Source organism: Capsicum annuum, chromosome 10 (assembly GCF_002878395.1).
Source record: "Capsicum annuum cultivar UCD-10X-F1 chromosome 10, UCD10Xv1.1, whole genome shotgun sequence".
Taxonomy (NCBI): Eukaryota; Viridiplantae; Streptophyta; class Magnoliopsida; order Solanales; family Solanaceae; genus Capsicum; species Capsicum annuum.
Genome location: NC_061120.1, coordinates 210623529 through 210644663, shown reverse-complemented (window position 1 = coordinate 210644663; position 21135 = coordinate 210623529). Strand labels below are relative to the sequence as shown.

The 21135-nt window shown below is 35.1% G+C and overlaps 1 protein-coding gene and 1 pseudogene across 1 annotated transcript; one reads left to right on the top strand and one right to left on the bottom strand.

The window, feature by feature from the left end:
* The first annotated feature begins 8523 nt into the window (after window positions 1–8523).
* Window positions 8524–12443, top strand: LOC107843701 (annotated as a pseudogene).
* A 428-nt stretch (window positions 12444–12871) lies between these two features.
* On the bottom strand, window positions 12872–19486 carry LOC107843700 (YLP motif-containing protein 1). Its single transcript, XM_016688069.2, has 4 exons — window positions 19257–19486; window positions 15469–16498; window positions 13978–14252; window positions 12872–13833 (listed from the first exon to the last, which is right to left on the bottom strand). Exons 2-4 carry the CDS (start codon window positions 16458–16460, stop codon window positions 13079–13081), a joined length of 2022 nt encoding a protein of 673 aa, XP_016543555.2. The 5' UTR covers window positions 16461–16498; window positions 19257–19486; the 3' UTR covers window positions 12872–13078.
* Window positions 19487–21135: the final 1649 nt, after the last annotated feature.

Genomic DNA, 21135 nt, shown 5'->3' with positions numbered 1-21135 from the left:
TCTCGTCACATAAAACAGAGACATAATATCGTTAGAGAACTTCTCTCTAGTGGAATTATCATTGTTGACTATGTTAAGTCAAAGGATGATGTATCGGATCCACTTTAAAAAGGCCTATCTAGTGAAGGAGTAAAAGGACATCCAAGGGAATGGGTTTAAGGCTTAGGACAAGTCAGCATGATAGTAACTCTACCTAGCAGGCTGGAGATCCCAAGAGTTAGGTTCAAGGAGATCAAACAAAGTTGTGTCTGACAGGTTCAACATTGTCAATTACCCAACCAATTCTCATGATGTAGACAATGTTTAGTAAACAAGGATAATACTTAAAGTGAAAAGTTTTTTAATGATTATCTAAATTTGGCAGATTTGACCAAATAGTTTAATCTATAGGATTAAACGTTTAGAAATCACCTATGTGAGGGCGAAGTGGAAGCCGCTTCAAGGAGAATGTTAGTAAAGGCCTATTCTCTAAGTTCTCATAAAACTGAGACGTGTTCATGGCTGAAAAGAACAAAACCGTGAGAACCATAAATAGCAAAAGATTGCTATGTGACATGTGTTTTCTAGGTGTATATTAAAGCTCGACGGTTCAAAGATATCAAATCTACCAATTGACCGAGTGCATCCGATGCATGTTCACTACGGAAAGTTCAAAGGGGAACCCACTTATCCAGATGCAATCAGCCTTTGCTTGATGATCACATACTTGTCCGTAAAGTTTTACGAAGAATAGTCATTCCCCATTCATGTGGGGGATTGTTGGGTTTAATTGGTGTGAATGAAAAATGGAAGGACACAACCTTTGAGCAAGACATATTATTTTGAAAAAGGTGTGACTGTTCAGATAGTTGTGTCTGTTCAGAAAAAGACACAATGTTTTGAATGAACAGACATGACTCTTCCAAAGGATACACCTTTTAAGTGAACCATTGCCACCTTTCAGAAGAGACATCTGATGGTTATATAAACCTGCTTTCATTCACGGTTTAGAAAGGAATGAAAAATTTTCTGAAATAAAAAATCTTCTTGTCATCAAAACATTCTTTGTGATCAATCAAATCGTTGAGTGAGTTCGACGAATTCAATTATTTGAGGTACCACTATAGTTGGATTGAAAGTCATTTTATCCTGGGAGGCAGATTCCAAAAACCTCAGGTACAGTGAGGGAAATTATTCCTTAAGGACACTACGTGAAGTCGGGGGACTTGACTTTATATTTCTGTTTCATCTTAATTTCTAAAAAAATAGAACACATTTCTTAGAAAGATCACTTTGATCTTGTGTAGAGGGTGTTTTTGTACTTCATAGTGTTTTTGTTTTAAACTTAAACTAGTGTTGAAATTGTTGTGCCCTAAATACAGATTCTTGTACCCGAAATACACCATGAAATAACACTAAGTCAGTCAATCCATATTACACTTTCCAAATTATGATAGGCTTTTATTATTCTTACAGAAAATTTCAGGGTCAGGCTATTACGTTGCTTGGAGCAGCTTCTTTCCAAATAAGAGGGTCAAATTAAATGTAAGAAGAATCACTACTAATTCGAGATGAAGTAGCACCCAAAGGTGTGTCCTAGTGGTCAAAGAAGTGGGTTGAGAACATGAGATTTCAAGTTCAAATCCCAGCAGAGACAAAAAATAAACTAGGTGATTCTTCCCATCTATCCTAGATATCCCGTGCATTTAGTCAAGGTACGCGAAAGCTCGCCTGAACACCATGTTATCAAACTAAAAAAAAATGAGATGAAGTAACTCTCTTAAGCTTGTCTTCCAACCTAAAGAAGGCTATTACGGTGCCTCTTACAAGATGAAGGCACACTAGATGCGTTTCAAGATATATTTGACTTACATGTTTTACCATGTCTGCTAATTGGTATTAGTGGTTTAATACTTGATCCAATTATGGTTAGCTCAGGAAGGTTTACTGCAAGAATGCAAGGGACATACAGCAAACCTGAATAAAAATAGAGACCTAATCTTTCTTGTTTCCTCAGAAACTGGTCATCTAGAGCCCATGCAATTCAGTTTTCAATCCAATGTTCCAAACAGTTAAAGTAAAGGTTGGATAATTCTGAATCAACAAGTCAATGCTTGTCTTTTCTGTCAGTTTCCGATATGTAAAGGGTGGTCGATCTCTGTTTGATTTGAAGATGGTTGTAAGCGGAGAAATGGTGGAACATTTTCATTCATGAAATCCCGATTTGTTATTCTTATCTTGACCTGAGGATTAAAGGAGATCGGGAGCATTTGGCCGCTCATCCTCAAAATCCGGAGAACCTTTTTAATCTTCCTTGAGCTCACTTTAAACTGTAGAGTAGTCGAAGAGAAGAAAATAGAGATATGGAAGAGGAGGAGATTGACGATAATGCTGGTGGTTTGAGGATGCAACGAAAGAAGTACTAGAGACAACATGAAATCAGAAATTATGAGAAGGCGAAAAGCGAGGCAGACAAGGAAAAAACAGCTATATAATTTGTATTTGTATTTGTAATTCATGGTCGCATTCAACAATATTTGAATTTGGTGAATCACAAACATGCTAAGAGCACTATTTGTCACTCTGAAAGAAATTGCAACAATTGAGAAATGCATCTTTCATATATAGATAAAGAGAAATGGATTGTATGTAGTTTCATTTTTTTTTTTTGATAATCGTGGTGTCCGGGCCAGCTTGCACGCAGCTCAACTAATTCCACGGGATACCTGCCACCTCCCACCAGCAACAGATACCAAATAACTCTGTCCGCCAAGGCTAGAACAGACTTATCTCTGTTGGGTGTTTATCTCTAGTTTGTGAGTTTTGTCCAATTGTATTGTATTGTATTCTTTACTGGAAGTGTCTATTGAATGGTTGTCTCTTAATGAAGATTTTCAATCTCAGATTTAGATTCAGTTTCATTGAGATTGCCAAATTAGTTATGAAAACGGATATGCCTGTCACACTTGCAGCAAGCAACAATGACCAATATCTAATAGTTCCAAATAGATAGCCAAAGTAACCAACGGAACAGATTGTTTATAGGACATCTTCTTAGACAGCAATTTAAACACAACAACACATGCAGTTTGCTGGTATCCAATTAATTACAAGTTGCCTAAGCCCAGTGGACTTTGCTCAACTTTCAAAAACTTTAATGATCAACTGGTAGAAATGGATTTTTGAGACTAAACGCAAGTTTAATCTACCATTATACACTTCAGCACAGATTAAATTCAAAAATTTACCTTTTAAAGCTGGCAGTGAATAGGCTGGTTGTGGCTTGTTACTGTTGATGATAACTAGCAAACAAGGCAGCATTTTGTACCACCTTAAGTATTGTTACATGGCACAAAACCGACAGCATTTCATGAACTTCGATGTAGTTCAACAAAGTGGAGTCTAGAGAGGGTAGAGCGTGCGAGACCTTACCCACCTCAGAGACAGGGAGGAGGTTGTTTCTGATAGACCGTCTGCCCAAGATATTTATAGAACATCTATTTCTCCGAGTCCTGTGAGTCGCTAAGATGTAAAACTAGTAAGCTACGGCATTCATGGGAGACCTGAAAAGCATCTTAGCATCATAGCTAGCTTGCCAACGGAGGGAGAGGTGGCTGTTGGCAAAGTCTGCGTACACTCTACCCTCCCCCGAGCCTACTTTGTGGGACTAGACCGGATAACATGTTGTTGTTGCAACCAAATACACTTTTTTTCCTATTTAATTTACTTATCTTATTTTTATTTTTCAAACATTTGCTCATGATTTGCAGCAACTACAACAACAACATGTTCTCTTTATTTTTATATTTATTTTTTTATTTGGATTCTCCCACATTTTCTATAACTACATTTTCTATTAGCAAGTATTCCATTCTTACTCCTTACTTCCAAAGACTCAAAAACTTTGCCCCCACTTCCCCCCACGAAGGAATAGAAGATAATATAGGGAAAAAGACTTAGTCAAATATCAAAAAATGTTAAATTTTCTTTAATCGTCTTAGTCGAAGTGGCTTTTTCTTCAGCCCGAAAACATCTCTAATAGGAATAAGATCTATGTATACACTGTCCTCTCCAGGCCTGCTTATGATTATTCAATATCTATTTGTGCTAGTAAGAGATATGGACTAGTGTAAAAAAGAAAAAATTAAGAAAAAAGAAGAAGAGTAGCCCAATGCATTAAAGTTTTTGCAATGCGCGGGATCCAAGAATGCCAGATCACAAAGTTCTATTGCACGCGGTCTTATCCTGCATTTCTGCAAGAGGCTGTTTGCATGACTTGAAAAACTCGCGATCACATGATGACAATGCAAGAGGCTGTTTGCATGACTTGAAGAACTCGTGATCACATGATGACAACTTTATCAGGGGCGGCTCAAGCACTTCGGTGGCCTAAGGTGAAAATTGAACAGAGGCCTTGAAATTTTAAGTATATATATATATTCTTATAAAGTCTATATTTTAGATATTTTGAGATGCAAAGTTGTTAATATTTTTTTATATAGTCGATTTCTTCTGCTAATGTTTTTCGTTAATATAGCTAATGCATTTAATCTATCTTTAGACATAGTAGTTTAAAGTTTAAATACATCAAATTTCTAATAATTTTTTTACTTTTATATAAGAAGTTTATTTTTTCTACGAATAGTACTTAACATTTTTTTTTTTATATAAAAAGCCTATAATTTATTATTGAAATGAGACCCCTCAAATTTGAGGCCTAAGGCATTTGCCCATCTTTTAACTATATAGAGCCGGCGTTGAACTTTACCAATTATGCCGAGACTCAAGCATGAAGTGAACAAGAAAAGCAACACGGAAGAATTGCAATAAACCGGGAACAAAATTTTCAGAGAAAAATATAAAAATGCACAAATTCAAGAAACTGTAAAATAAAAAAAAGATTCTTATCCAGGAAATACATAAGTAAATTGAACTCCTTAAGCAAATCAGCAATATTGATGAATACCCATTACCCAGAAAACTAAAAGGGTTGCAATTTCTAGCGGTAACAGATAAATTCATCAGAAGCGAAGCCCTTGAAGTAACGGATAAAGTTGCTATTGAAGTCACGTGTTTAAGCTATGAAAACAACCTATGACAAAAATGTTAGGTAAAATTGTGACTCTTTGCAGTCCTTGTGGTCCTGCTCTCTATCGAAACTGTTGTTCTTTTAGCTTTGAAATTAAAGAAATAACGAGAAAGAGTTGCAGAGAAAAATATACTGTAATTGTATTGTAAAAGGAATTTTTTTTATTAATAACTCAAAACATATGTTTATAGTTAAATTTATAACTGTGCTTTAATTTAAATTGGATAACTAATTCCTATTTAAATCTAAGTCACATAAGATTTTAATAATTTAAAACTACTAAAATTATAAAATTACTAAAATTATCCATTCCTACTTTATTTCTGAAACATATCTTCAATAGAAACACATTTATAAAGAAAATTTTAATGCACGAGCCGCTGTTAATTTTAACAAATAAATCTGATAGTGTATATTAGGCATTCTGCTTTCTGTGTGAAAAGAGTTTCTTTAGATATACTGTGCTTTCGAAAATAATTTCTCTATCTTCTTTCTACCATCACAAGAAGAGTAAAATATACCATATACTCTATTTCTCCAAACCTCATTTATGAGATTATACTAGATATATATTATCGTTATTGTATTATTAAGCAATTTTAATACTTTAAATTCATCAAAATTAAATATCTTTAGTGTGTCGTTAATTTAGTAGATTTCGGGGCCTCAGATCCAATGAGAACTTTAGAAAATAAAGTTTTAACTAGAAACAGTAAAAAAGGATTCCTTCAAATTTCAAAAATTGTAACATGAAAAAGCAATATCACACACTAAAAATATAGACAGACTAAAATAAGTGCCAACACTATAATATAACAATAATACAAAAATTACACCTTCAAATGTCATTTCCCATTAAATTGTTTTATATTTCACAATTTTTGATAAATTAATATATGAATAACTTATTTCTTATAGCTACAAAACGACTTTTAAATACATCAAATTAATACGTTTATTTCTAAAATCTCTACAATTTTAAATTTTTCATAATTGGAGATGGTGAACAAAGCAAGAAAGATTTTACCACATTTTAAATTAATCAAATCTTTCTTGGTCTCATGATTATCTCCCAAATCCCACTTATCTTTTTCTTTTTTCCCTACTTTTCTACACCATCCTTAAGCTAATAGTTGGTCAAGCTTGTACCTTTTTGATAAACCAATGAACTGTAATTTTCTAATAAATTAGTAGGACACCCATTGACCACATTTCAATTTTACTTGTCTTGCTGTGATCAAATTGTTGAAACATTTTTTTAAAAAAAAATATTTTATATTAAGAGCGTAGTAGTTTAACATTTGATTAAGAATAATTGAGATGTGTTTTTATTAGTTATTTGTGTTTGACTAACATTTTTGTGGCAAAATACAACTAATGAAGTTACTATTAATTTTTATTTGGAAAATATGAACTTTTAGTATTGATAATATTAGTATTTGTTAAAAAAATCAAAGACACTTAATTTTTGAAAGAAGCTACTCTTTTTTGCTTCTGTTTAAAAGCTGAAAAATAGATTCTATTATTATTCAAAAATACCTATCTTTTCATCGTACACTTGTATTTTTTATTTTTTTAAAAAAAAATAGAAGATGCTTTCGTCTTTTAAAAGTTTAGGCAAATATGTTAATAGACCTAATTCTTTTACTATGGGTTGACTAGGATTAGAACTTACACGCATTCGATACATATATCAAGTTACATGCATGTCATGTATTTAAATTTAGAGTTCATGTTACTTGATCATGATTAATTAACATGTATTTTACTTAATTTGATTACGTAATCATGATAAAGAATATTAGTTTGGTATACACACCGAGTACGTATAAGTTTTTACCGTTGACTAGTCTGGATCATTTACATGAGCATGCAAAATCTATACTTGAGCTATAATTCCGTGAGCAGACTAGCATCCCCTTCCATCGTGCATTTTTCGAACAAAGAATTAAGACGATTATAAATAAAATTCGATCTTCAATAAACTGATATCTAAAGTTGGATGGATTTTCAAAAAATCAAGTGATGAAAACTAATTGGAACATGCCAAAATTATACCACAACAAGGACTCGAGGAGGTACTTCGAACCCCCTTCGACGAAAAATTATGCTATATATACATAATTAAAATCATATATATATATATATATTAGATGTTGAACCTTTGTTCACTTACGAAACTCCTTAGTGAATATACTGGCTCATCCACCGGGTACTAGAAATATTTTAAGAACAAAAAGGAAAAAAACAAAGGGTAATATGGCATTTGAACAACTTTAGAAATGTGATATTACTCCCCGTTTATCTTTATTTGTCCACTACATTAAAAATAGATATTCAAGTTTCAACAATACTTATCTAATTTTAAAAATTAATGAATAATTTATCTGTTTTTATTTATTTTATCCTTAGTTATTAATTATAATTATTGCTTAATATTTTTTAAAATATTAAATTAATTATATTAAAAAAAATATAGTAAAATTACCCAGTAAGTAATAACCCTACCAACAGAATAATTTCAACAACTTAAAGTGCACCAATAACGAAGCAATTGAAAATATAAAAAAATGGACAACATTCTGTACAAAGAAATATTTGGAGACAAACTTTATAAAATGACAAGAAAAACAACTGATCATCAAAGCATCCATATCACGATAGAATAATTGAGATTCCTTTATTGTTAATCAGAAATATTACATTCAAATTTAAGTTTTAAATATAAAAAAAAAGTCATATTGGGAGCTTTGCGCTACATTACTCAAAAGTTAATTTAATTGTGCTCTAATATAAATATATAATATTTGATTAAAAAATAATTTTAAAAAAACTGATCAAGAAAGCACAGCAGAGCAGCCATTGAGGAAGATACAGGTAAGCATACAAAAGCAACCAAAAGAGAAAAAGAAGAGAAGAAACATCATAGTGGTGCAGTGAATATCATCACAGAAAAATGGAAACCTAAAACAAAAGTATATACTAATAATAATAAAGAGCAAACACAAAAAATAAAACATTCTTTTTTCAGTAACAGCAGCAAAAGTTACTGTATCAGAATATTGATTAGTACTACCCCAATAATTCCTTAGCACGTTGTTAGCCTCACATGCATATATAGTAAACTCACCTTTTTCCTCCCCCTCACCCACGACTAATCTTTCTTAATTTTTTTTTGGTATTCATTAAGTATTTGAATTTAAAGTAGCTGATTACGAGTTCAAGTTTTGAAAATACAAAAATATAAGATAAAAATATTTACAATACATCTTTGTGGTAGAAGCTTTTCTCAGACCCTGCTCATAGTGAAAATTTTGGTGCAGTTTTTTTTTTTAATTCATTAGGTATTTGGTACAGGTGTTATAGAATAAAGATAATGAGATGTATTAAAATTTTTGTTATACTGCAAGTCAAGTTGATACAAATCAATCTTCCTATGGGTATACTTATGGCTACCATGTACTAGTTACTGATTACTAGTACAAAAATATATTAAAGATTTGTCATTAAAAGTCAAGCTGTCAATAAAATTTGCTAATTACTCCTCCCTATATGCATCATCATTTCAAATCAAAATCATATCAAAAGTATAAGCAAACACAATTTTGTTTCCCTCAACACTTTGTCCCTTATTTTCCCTTTATCATTTTGAATTGTCATTATCACTTGTAAGTGAAAAAAATTCAATCTTTCTCTGTACCCAAGTGACAAAATTCAATATTTTCCAATCTTTATCCATACCCAAGTGACAAAATTCGATCTTTATCAATATCCAAGTTGAAAAATTCAATCTTTTTTTCAATACCCAAGTTCAAAAAATCAGTCTTTTTCAGTATTTAGAAGTTTTCTGATTAAGATCTTGAAAGCCCAGTTCAAATATTACAAAATCTAGCAGTTTTTTTTGTATGTATTGCACTTCAGATCATACAGATTTTGCTATAAGGGTAATTCTTGGAAAGGAAAATTGACAATGCCAAGGCAGAATCAAGATATGGTGGAGGGTTTAGTACCCAAGATCCGTAAAAGGGGTTGTTCATCATCATCATCAGCATCATCTAAGGTGTATAATTACAGATTTAAAAGAGCTATTTTAGTAGGCAAATCAAGAAACGGGCCCGGGCTGAGGTCCGGGCTCGGGCTTAGAGGTTCTAGATCTAGTACACCAGTGCCAAGTTGGAGGGCAACTCCATTGAGGAATGTTGTTGAGTCAACCAAACAGTCCCTTGGTGTTGGTGGTGGTGGAGTGTCACAGCCAGTGTCAGCTAGGAAGCTTGCTGCTACATTGTGGGAAATGAATGAAATGCCTTCACCAAAACTGGCTGAGGGTTTAGGGAAAAAAATGATAAAAAAGGAGAAACTTCGGGCTGGTCATATGGGTTCGGGCTCTTTACCTCCACATTTGTGTGATCCATCTCATAGCCCGGTTTCTGAGGTGAAATAATGAGCTCACTCTCTTGCTAGTACTTAATTTAGATTGTATTCTTCTTTTGGAATATGTTTGTATAATGGTGAAGAAACACACCTAAGGTATCCGGTTTTTCGAGTTTCATTCCTAAATTATAAGCAAAGAGAACAATTGATAGTTGATGCGCGTTCTGATAAATTATTGGTGATAGTTCAGGTAGGAAGCTCGCTCTCACACATGATAGTTCATGTGTGAAACTCGAAAACCGGGATATTTTAGGTGTGGTTTTGACTTCACTCTATTTTTTTTTGCCGAAGTGTTGTATCTTGATGTGGGAACTATATTTTGCTGAATTTAATTTGATTAGTTTGTTGTGGTTGTTAGAAATCCATAGAAAATGATGTTTTTGATGTGTTTGTATTAGTCAATTCTCAAATATTAGTATAGTTAGGTAATTTCAAATACTAATGTGTGATTGATTGTAACTTGTTAGGTAGATATATAGTGACAGTGACATTTTCATTCCCTTAAATATTTGAGTTTCGTGCTGATTATTTTGTTCAATCCTAGAGAGAAAGAAATGAATGTTGTATAGTGCAGTTGCTTTGTTGTATAATGTTTGTCTTGTTATTACTGGCTTTACAAGACTTGGTCTTGAGAATTAGTTTGCAAAGAGTATGATGTGTTTTTTGTTTTCCACTTGATGGGCTGTACCATACTCGTTTACTTGATGCATTAGTTTATCTTAAGTTCGTTTTGGTAATGCATACTTGGATTGATTGTGCAGCAGATGGATCGATCTGGAACAGGAAGCTATCAGAAGAGGACATCAACAACTTCCCGTAGACAAAGGACAACAGACCATAATAATGGAATGTTAGATTCTTTGAGCAGTGCCAGTTTAATGGAGGTGGAAACCAATTCTTCCCCTCGATCTTTTTATTGTTCTGTATACCTCATCAGCATGAAATTTAGTTAATATCTACTTTTGGTATTCTTTCAAACGCCTTGTCTCTTTGTGTTTGTGCAAGTAAAAATGGAAATCACGGTTAGGTGGTTGTATATTTGAAATGCATTGACATTTGACTGGCTGTGAATACTTATGTTGCTGAAAAAAGAGTGATGCTTTTTGTAACTGTGTAATGCAGCTTGAGACCAGGTCCCGTGCTCAGACTCCACGGGGATCAGTGGCTGGTTTTGGCAGCCGTCTGAAGGATGTCAGTAACGCTTTGACAACATCCAAAGAGCTTCTGAAAATAATCAATCGAATTTGGGCACATGCTGATCAACCTTCATCTAGCACGTCTCTTGTCTCTGCATTACACACTGAGCTGGAAAGGGCTCGCCTGCAGGTGAATCAGCTAATTCAAGACCAGCGCTCAGATCAAAATGAGATTAATTATCTCCTTAAATGCTTTGCTGAAGAGAAAGCGGCTTGGAAAAATAAAGAGCAACAGGCAGTTGAGACTGCAATTGAATCTGTTGCAAATGAACTTGAGGTTGAGAGAAAGCTAAGGCGGAGATTTGAGAGCTTGAACAAAAAGCTTGGCAAAGAGTTATCGGATACAAAAGCATCATTCGTGAAGGCAGTGAAAGAGCTTGAAAGCGAGAAAAGAGCCAGAGAAGTAATGGAACAGGTATGTGATGAATTAGCTAGAGACATTGGTGAAGATAGAGCTGAAGCAGAAGAGATGAAGAGGGAATCCGCAAAAGTTCAAGAAGAGATTGAACAGGAAAGAGAGATGCTCCAGTTAGCTGACAGATTGCGCGAGGAAAGGGCTCACATGAAACTCTCAGAAGCCAAGAATCATTTCGAGGAGAAAAATTCAGCTATTGACAAGCTAAGGAAGCAGCTTGAAGGATTCCTCGGAAAGAAAAAGACAAAAAGTAAGGGAAATGGTTGTGTAAATTTTAGAAATAATGAAGAGATGACAGCATCGTTGAGTAAAGCTCTATTAGGTACCCATCAGAATGAAGAAAAAGAAGATGACGGAGAAGTGGAGAATGTTGCAGACTGTGGGGAAGACTCAGCAGAAAGTGATCTTCATTCAATTGAACTAAACATGGACAATTCCAATAAGAGTTACAATTGGGCTTATCCATGTGGTGCAGTCCGTGAATCAAAACGAATTTCAGCTGATGAAAGAAGAGCAAGAAACTCCATCGCTGGGCAGCCTAGAAGAAGCGCTCCCATTCAAAGGAGCATTTCTGGTGGAGTTGTTGAGTATGTTAATCAAGCTGCAAATCTTCCAACTTCAGGAGATGGATTAGACAGTGAACGACTTCATGAACTCGAGAAACTAGGCCAACGATATAGTTATCTGGATGAAGCGCAGAGACTTAAAGCAGTGAAAGGCCTCAAGGATCATCTATTAGCTAGTTCCGGGACAGGTTCTTGCAGAGACATTTCCAGTCCCATCCGACAGTGGGAGCAACCTTGGCCTTCTAGAGATCCGTGTGCTACAATTCAGGAAAGATCAAGCACTATTCAGGGAAGCGCCACAAAATCAAGGCTAGGAGAAGGCCAAAGTGTCAGAAGATCCAGACGGTGAGATTGGTTGAATACGTGTGAACTTGTCAAGCAGAAGGAAACAACGGTCAGGAAGAAGCGGCCTTCTAACTATAAGAACTTACTAAATTGGTTCCACTATGGCCTAAGTTATCTTGTTACCTAACAGTTCAAACTTAAAAGAGGAGCCAAGATTGGGCAATACACTTTGACATGTCCAAAAGAGGTTAACATCTTGTTGATTACACTCCGGATGTCATTTCCAGTTGTTTTCTACTGCCAGTTTTTCGTTACAAATGACTTCCTTTTTGTTAAGGCGTGTTTGAACTAGTCGTCGAAATCCCTGTAGAAAGTTGTGCTGATTTTAGCACACTGTTCACTGTATAAAAAGTTCCCAGCTACTACTTTGATGCTTTTCGAAAGTGTGTACATTTTCTCTTCTATGAAAGGTACCTTCATAACCTATGCATCATATTTGAGCTTATTAGCCAACGGTATTAAATTTGAGACATACACTCTTTATTTGATTTTAATTCTTTAATTTAATTGAAATGAAATTTACACATTCGTTTAATAATATACGTATTTTGCGCAAGTGACCTTTCAGATTATGATAAAACATTTTATAGACCAGGTTACATATTAGTCACGTTTTGACTGCCAAAATTTTTTCTCAGTCATTACTTCTTAACATGAACAACTGAACATGGAACATATAATTAATTACACAGGAATGACAATATACTACAACCATAACATACCCTTTGTGGTCCTGCAAAGTGAGGCCGGGGGAGGGTAGAGCAATATATACTATCCCTGTAAGACATTTCTCTCAAGAATATTAATACCATCGTCGCCCACAGAAAAAAAAATGGAGGAAAAGAACAACTGAAAGATCAAACTTCAGATCAAATAGACAATAACGTTGCTTGTTGTTTAGTAAAGAAAGACTGGGTAGAGCTAGCTCATTTTGTTACATATGGCGATGTCGTTCAATATCCATCTCAATTTACAACACAAAATTGACAAATATGATCTTAGTCCATTCAACTGCAGCTCGACGGGAAAAGGACTAGTCTTAACATTATTGTCTAAATCACCTCGTAGCAGTTCTTGCACTCATTGATGTATGATAATTGGTGCTTCTATCTTTCCTGTAAGAAGTGTAAACATCGTCATATTGATTTGGTTCATTTGGATTAGTTGTGGCTCCAAGTCCTAATCGCCCTGAGCTATTTGATCCAGGTTTCTCCAGTACACTTCCATCAGCATAAGTTCCAGTTTCCGGGTCAACTTGAAGGTTCGGAGGTGGAGGAATGCAAGCCCCTCCCTTCCGGACAGGAGAGTCTCTCTCATAGTCCTCATAATTGTTGGCTGAATCAGATTGTTTAATAGGTCCTTCTGATGGATTAACTTCACCAATCTCTCTAAAAAATTTAGACACCCTTTCGAGAATTTCAGATTCTGACACAGTGGAGGGTGGTATGACGGTGGGGATATCCAAAGGGCTCATGGGAGAGTAAGGCACCCCACTACCGATCTGCATCTTCCGGACCATACCAGGAATAAGACCAGGAGGGAACAAGGGGTAAGGAGGTAGTTTTTCACCTACATTTGCAGTTGATGCTGGCGTCAGATGACCTGCCGTCTGTAGGTTTGCTGGTGGAACAGAAGATGGTACAGGCATTAACCCAGGAAATCCTGTAGGCGGAACAGCACCAGGATGAAACTGCTGTGGTGCCACAGATGGTATAGGAGGAACTTGTTTGCCTGGATCGGCTAAATGTGCTAAACTTTGCTGGTCAGGCCTCCACTGTAGAGTACTCTGATTTGCTGCCTGGTGCATTAATCCTAGGAAACCATAAACACCACCATAAGAAATACAGACGAGTGCATTTTCACATTTGCAACTAACTATAAAGAATGCTGTTTTATGACTATCTGATGTTCCACATCTTGGGACTCCTGATTCCAGCTATAAAGGCAAACAATTACCTGCAGCAGCAGAAGTATCTGCTGTTATTAATTCTTTTGGAGGAACAGAAAAAATTGCAGGTTGCCCACCCGTCATCTCATTTTCAAGTGCACGAATAGTATCCTGATCATAAACTTCCTTCGTACCCCAAAACTGTAGAATTTTTTGAAGCCGAGATTGATTTTCTTCCTTGTTTTGTGGGTTGTGGTATATCCTCGCAAGCATGGGACCCAAAACGGGCTTAAAAGCAAGTGCTTCATTGTCAAGCTCAAGAGGATTGATTCGTCGCTGCAAGCTGTACAATTCACAAAATAAAATGAGAATATAGTTGATTGTCATTTCCTTTAGTAAGGGGGTTTACCCAAAAAGATATTGAAAAGATCAACTGTATGAACCCCAATAGTTCATTTGATAAAGTTTTTTTTTTTTTGAAACCGGTAACTTCATTTGATAAAGTAATTTTAAGGAGCAGTTTTCAGAGACCACCTTTGTGGTTTGGCTTTGTAGCACTGAACTCCCTAGTGATTTGTTTATCTCTCTTATACTGATTTCTTTGTAAAATTCTTTAAATTTATTTCTCAGTAACAAAAAAATTGTGACCTAACTGATTTGCCCTCTATGATATACTCAATGTTTTATTAACATAGTATTTGGCCAAAAGTTGCAGGTACACAAGTATACCATCTAGTAGAAAACCTAAAAAACAAAATACAGTTTTCTTCACACAACACCCAATCTTTTATACATAAAGAGAACAGCCCAGAGCGGCAAAAGAGAATTGCGCTTCAAAACCAACACCAAATATATCAGAATAAATGATACCTATAGGCTTCTGATCATTGAAAAAGTGATGATGTAAGCTACTTCCCCATAGGGTTCTTACGTACTCCCACAACTACCAATGCTACCTCCACCTTCAAACTGAAATGTCGTCCACTCACACTTCAGTAGTTCTTGTTGACATCAAATTACAAATCCTAGCAAGATTTCGACCATCTAATGAACTCCAACTGCCCATGCTACCACCTTTGAACCAATATCCAACCAGCAGTACCAATTTCTACAAGCAAAGACCAAGCATTTCATCCTAAACACCAATGTGCACCATCTCCACTCTATAGTACTACTTCTGCTAGGTTTTTGCTAAAAATACTATTCAAAGAAATGGCAAAAAGATTTTTAGCTTGTTGCAGAGAAAGACATTAATCACAAGAATTAGCCCACAAGAATCTGTAATAAGAGGTAAAAGATGGTCCCTATTCATTTTGACAATCAAGAGTAATTTCAGAGTGTCTTCTTTTTATTAGTACAATTTATAAGACTAGCTTGGTGTATCTTAGCTACTATGAGAAAGTCAATACCATGCACCAAAGAAGCAATAAGACATATTTTTCACTTGAAGAAGTTTTAAAAGACTTAGGAAAACATAAACAAAAAGTGAAAGAGAACTTAGAATTAATATATCTAGGAGTTTGCAGTAAATCATTAACCGCCAAGACATCAAATGTTACCTATCAAATAATATGTCATTGGCGAGATAGACTACATGCAATTGCCTCTCTGAATCATCTATGGAAAACACCCTGTCTCTGAGTGCCTCAGCCAAAGCAGGTACAAATGGAGATCTCTGCATAAACCAACTCTTGGCACCTTTAATTGACTCTTTTGTACCAGTAAGATTATTTATAACATTACTCAGCTCCATCTCTACATCTGATGGAAGAGGCCTAGATAGACCTTTGAAAGATCCATATGAATTATCATAATCTGCTCGGCCAAAAGGCTGAGAGTGATGCTGATCATAAAATGGTGGAAAAGGGGGTCGATGCAAATGGGATGGACCCAACATTGCAGCAGAAGCATTGGAGGCATTATATGGAGGCGTTAAGGGTGATGGACTCATCATAGGATTTGGTGGATGCATCATAGGCAAAGAAGAGGATGGGAAAGGAGGATTGAAGGCCCCACCAGGTGGTCGAGTAGACATCCAAAGCTTATATCGATAGTAATAATGACCTTCGCCACCAAAGAGGAAACTGTAAGCAGGATTGTCTTGCTGCTTTTCACGGATCATGGCTTCAAAATCAGGACCATTCTTGACAGCATATTCAATTGTTTTATCAATACGCTTTTGGAGTTCAGGATCAGATGGTGGAGGAGAAGGAGGTGGGGGAGTATCATACGGATTGAAGAAAGGTGATGGAGCAAGGTGAGGAGGCATGTGTGGTGGAAAAGTAGGAGGTGGTTGTTGTTGATGCTGAAGGTGAAGAAGATGTGGAGGGGGTGCATGAGAATGGAGTTGTGGTTGTTGCATAGGGCGAGGATAAGGGAACTGTTGAAGAGAAGAATGTGGGGCTAGAAATGGAGGACCATGAATTGAAGGAGGAAACTGTTGATGTTGGGGATGGAAACCAAACTGTTGTTGCTGTTGAGTGTTAGCTGCTTGGTGCTGCTGTTGAGCAAATGCCATAGCAGCAGCATAATCAGGAGCTTGTCGATCCATCAGCAGTAGCAAGAATTAGTAGAACATGAATATTAGAGCTGTTACAGAAGTCCCGGATTAAAACATAATCAGCTAAACTAAAAATTATATAAAAACTGAACTCAACTCTAGCAGAAGAAAATGAAGGAATGAAAAAGGTACACAAAAACGAACAAAGACAGCAATAAAAACTGCTTCCCGATTTCATAGAATGTGCAGAATATAATTTTTCTACTTTAGCATAAGTAATAATACAATACATGTTTCATTTTGTTATTTTTCAGAAGGATGCATTTTAACAAAGACATGAAGCTCAAACCACTTCATACTGCCTCATATGAGTCTAAACCTCAGACAGAAAGGAAAAAGAACAATGTTCAAACTGATAAGAGAAACACCCAGAAGGAGAATACTCAGAGATGCACCAAGCACAAAAACAGATTTCCTTTCCTATGTTTTTAAAACCAAATTATGTAAAAGGGAAATTACAAATGCTTCACTTATTCAAAAATCCTTGTTACGACGATCACACACAAGATGAGGAAAACTTCACAGCTTTGAAAACTACAAAATTTCCAGCATATATGATCGAGGTTTACCCCACACAACTTCAAGTACTTGTTTTCACAGGATTTTTCTGTAGAAAAGAAAGAAGCACTTTATGCTGAACAGATAATCAACTACCACTTGGTTATATTGTTTAAGCATTGCACTTAATGTGTCTTGAGCCCTAATTCTTGGTAAACAGCTTGTAATTTGTTGCAACTTACCCTTTGAACTTAATGAACAAGAAGTTCTCTTCCAAGTTTTATGTACTAGAGGTTTCATTCAAAGACAACAAAGGAATGTAATACAAGCCCTTCTTTCTTTCTTTGTTCATTGTCATCTTCTTCCTCATTTGAAAGGCATGTCACGGGACACCCTTGGCATCCTTTTTCCTTTGTACTTAATTCTTTGGAGTTGATAAGCAAAAGAAGTTAGGAGGCATTGGCCTTTTCCAGTAAACAAATGCGGCTGTCACTCCTCTCAATTAGCATCCCACAAAGGATGGCCAATTCAATTCATGCATTCACTTATGATGCTTTTGGAATATTGTTGTATCTATTCAATGGACCGGGTTGATTCACCTGTTTCATCTCACTGAATATTCGCCTGCTGCACTACATAGCTTGGTTTATAAGCCCATTATACCAGGCCCAATTTAGCATTCTTCTTTTGTATTCTTATTCTACTTCCTCCTCCCTTTCTTACTTCAAAAACCCACAAAAGGGCATATCCAAGTCGATTTCATTAAGAAGAAAATATATACCAGTCAAACCCCCAACCCCGGAAGAGTTGTATCACCCCCAACATTTGGTTTTAATACCCCACTTCAATCCCAGCCCAAGCACTCCCCTCCATATTGATGTCAATTGTGCTCTCAAATCCAAAACCCTTGCCGAAGTTTCCTCCCTCCAAGTCAGTCTGGAACAGGGGTTCACTTATTTTCCCACTCTTCTACCTTCCATTTAGGCCTTCCCTTCTCTTCTTCTTCTCTAGTTCCATCATCACCTCACAGTTATCTATTTCTTCTGTTTCAGTTATATTGTGTTGACTCTAATTCATTTACACAGTACACAGAAAATTTTCAACTGACTCTTTCAATGAAAGTTAAATATGTTAGACAGACCCAAGTATAAATATCAGGTGCAACCGTACAAGTGTAAATCCAAACCTCCTGCAATCAATTTGGAAGTTTGTAGTGTACTTTGAAGGATTTTTAGTAAGTACACTTAACCACGGTATACCCGTCTCATGGAGGCATGTCATGTTTAACACGAAAACTCCTAAATAGGAATTTCAAAAGTTCTCATTGCCACGGGTATGAAAGCTCATGGTTCTTGTACACTTTTTCCCTTATTCTAATAGCTATTTACCTGTTCCAATTTCGTTATTCTTTAACAAAACCATGTATATTGACATTAAAAAGAAGCCAAATCAGAAGTTAGGAAATGTTAAAAAAAAATAATCAACTAAGCAAGTGTCAACATATAATTAACTTAATGGCGAATTTGCAAAGATATCTTACATTTTCTTCATAAAAGCGCACTTCTTTGTAAATCTTACGGGCTCTCATGAAATATAGCTCAAGCACTAAGACAACAAACCAATCATGAAAACTTGACTAGGTTTACTAAATCCATCATCATGGTGGGGTAAGCAAGATATACCCTCAAAATAAAAAAGGGAGCACACTGGCCTTTACAGTGAGCTTGCCGATTTGTTATAATACCTGCATAATTCAAACCAGCTACCAAACAACCCCTTAAAACTTATGTCTTCCAAATTGAAGGAAAACCAAAATATAGTGATACATATTTCATCTTTAATGGTGTTATTATTGTTTTCCTTTTCCTACTACAGAAGAAAATTCAAAAAAAGCATCCTATGGTATCAGCACACAACAGATTTGGAGCATTTATCAAATTGAAAAGCAAAAAAAATAAAATCATGTATGCTAGTAAAAACAAGCATAACTACTATCCGCATAGCTAATACCTGCATTACTAATACCAGTATAATCATAACCAGCTACAAAACAGCCCCTTAAAAATTATGCCTTTCTTCCAAATTGAAGGAAAACCAAAATATAATGCTAAATATTTCATCTTTTATGGTCTTACTACTACAGAAAAATTGAGAAATTCGATTACAAAAATACTAACTACGGTATCAATACACATCAAATTTGGAGCATTTATCAAATTGATTAGCAAAAAAAAAAAAAAGTCATCTATACTTGTAAAAATAATTATATCGAAATTAGAAGGAACTTACGTAGATTGCGTATACTCTACTCTTCCAATACCCGATTTTGTGGTAATATACAAAGCTCTAATTCATCGGCGGAAGATGGAATTGGAGCTCAGAGAAGTGGTGACCCGAAGAAACTGAACATTGGAAATTGGGTCATTTGCAGCCCAATTCATTTTAAGTTAGAAGGAACTTGGGCCTGTGAGCTTGATATCTACGAGCCCCTTCGTCCAATGGGCCCAAGTTCTAAGCCCATCTAATTACCCAAAATGGTGGTAGTTTAAGGAAAAATAAAATATACACCTTAACTTATCATATTTACACAAATTCTCACTCTTACAAAGTAAAAACAAAAATCTCAACTAATTATGTATCTTCATTGAATGTATCTGGAAATTAATTATATATCTCGATAGACCCAAAATTGAAAAAAATTATCGGGAGCTAATTATGTATCTTCGTTGGATGTATTATGTATCTTGACAGATCCAAAATCGAAAAAATATCGGGAGTTAATTATGTATCTCGACAAACGCAAAATCAAAATTTTCAGTAATTATGCAAAATGTCGGATTTTTTTGTAATCAAGCTCCAAACTTGATTTATGCATACCACTACTTAATTTATCATAACTGTTTAAAATCTCAAACTTTTTAAATAATTGCCTAAATCCTTGATTTACTTAAAAGCTGAGATACATCCAGAAGAATGTGATGTATCCGTGTGGATTAAAATCAAGAACTTTTAATATTCTGGAAAAAATTGGGATAGGAAGTAATTAGCTCGAGAAGGATTGGGATTTATGTAACTTTTATGTAAAAATATTGTGGCATATAGCAAGAGTATTGGATTTTATAGCAGATACGTGTGCATACACTCATTATTCTCTACATGGATATAATTAGGGAGAGATATTGTATAAGCGGAGATGCATTTATTACGCGCTCGAATATAGCGTGTTTCACATTATAATGTGCGTGGATACAATATTCCTCTACATTTGAAATTAAAAAAATTGCATACACTCTATCCTTTTCAGACCCGACTTTGTGAGAATATACAGCTCAATTTCATCGCCGGGAACGAAGTTCTCTGCTCAGAGAAGTGGTGACCCGAAGAAGTTTGGGTTATTTGGGGCCCAATTTGTTTTAAGTTAGGGGGAGCTTGGGCCTGCTAGCTTGAAATCCATGAGCCCTTCCCTCCAATCGGCCCAATTTTTTTTAGAGCTCAAATCTGATATAGGCAATCTCTTATTAATAATGAAGGACGGCTGACCACTTCACTACAATCTACAATCACTGGTGATTAACCCCTCCCTTTTCAGTTTATAGTTAATTGAATATCGAGTTTAAGCAAGTAATTTAGATTATATATTTTATATTAATAATAATACTAAGAGAAAAGTATTATATAACAATAATAGTAAAAAAAAAAAAAAAAAAGGTTTACATTAATGTTTGAAATTAGTGAAAAATGAGTCGAGGGTACCTCTCAATTTCATAAAAATAGAGATAAGATTTGTGTGTAATTTATCCTTCAGTCCTCCGTGTTAGGGTTTTTGCCTTGATTTTCTTACCAAAATTGAGTTTTAATTTTCTATTGAAGAAAAATAAAAGTAGTACCATATATTTTTTTTTTTTCCTTAAATGAAAATATAAAACTTTTTCATATTTGGCTAACCTCTTTCTTTGAGGAAAGAAAGGCATCTATAAATAGAAGACCCCCTTTCTCGTACCATAACACAATAGCAGCCACAATGTAGTCGTTTTAAGATTCTTGTTTAGAGGGAGATTTTCTCTCAATTAGTTTTTATGTTTTTTGAAATTAGGTTTTATATGTAGGTCAATTGGTCAAATCATATAATAATTTTATGGTTTTTGTATTATTTTATTTGTCATCTGAT

Excerpts from the sequence above, each read along its gene's own strand:
- LOC107843700 (XM_016688069.2), bottom strand. The coding sequence starts at position 16,460 with ATGGATCGACAAGCTCCTGATTATGCTGCTGCTATGGCATTTGCTCAA. Across the intron at positions 14,253-15,468 it reads AATGACATATTATTTGATAG|CTTGCAGCGACGAATCAATC; the intron begins GTAACATTTGAT and ends TGAATTGTACAG. Across the intron at positions 13,834-13,977 it reads AGATACTTCTGCTGCTGCAG|GATTAATGCACCAGGCAGCA; the intron begins GTAATTGTTTGC and ends ATGGTTTCCTAG.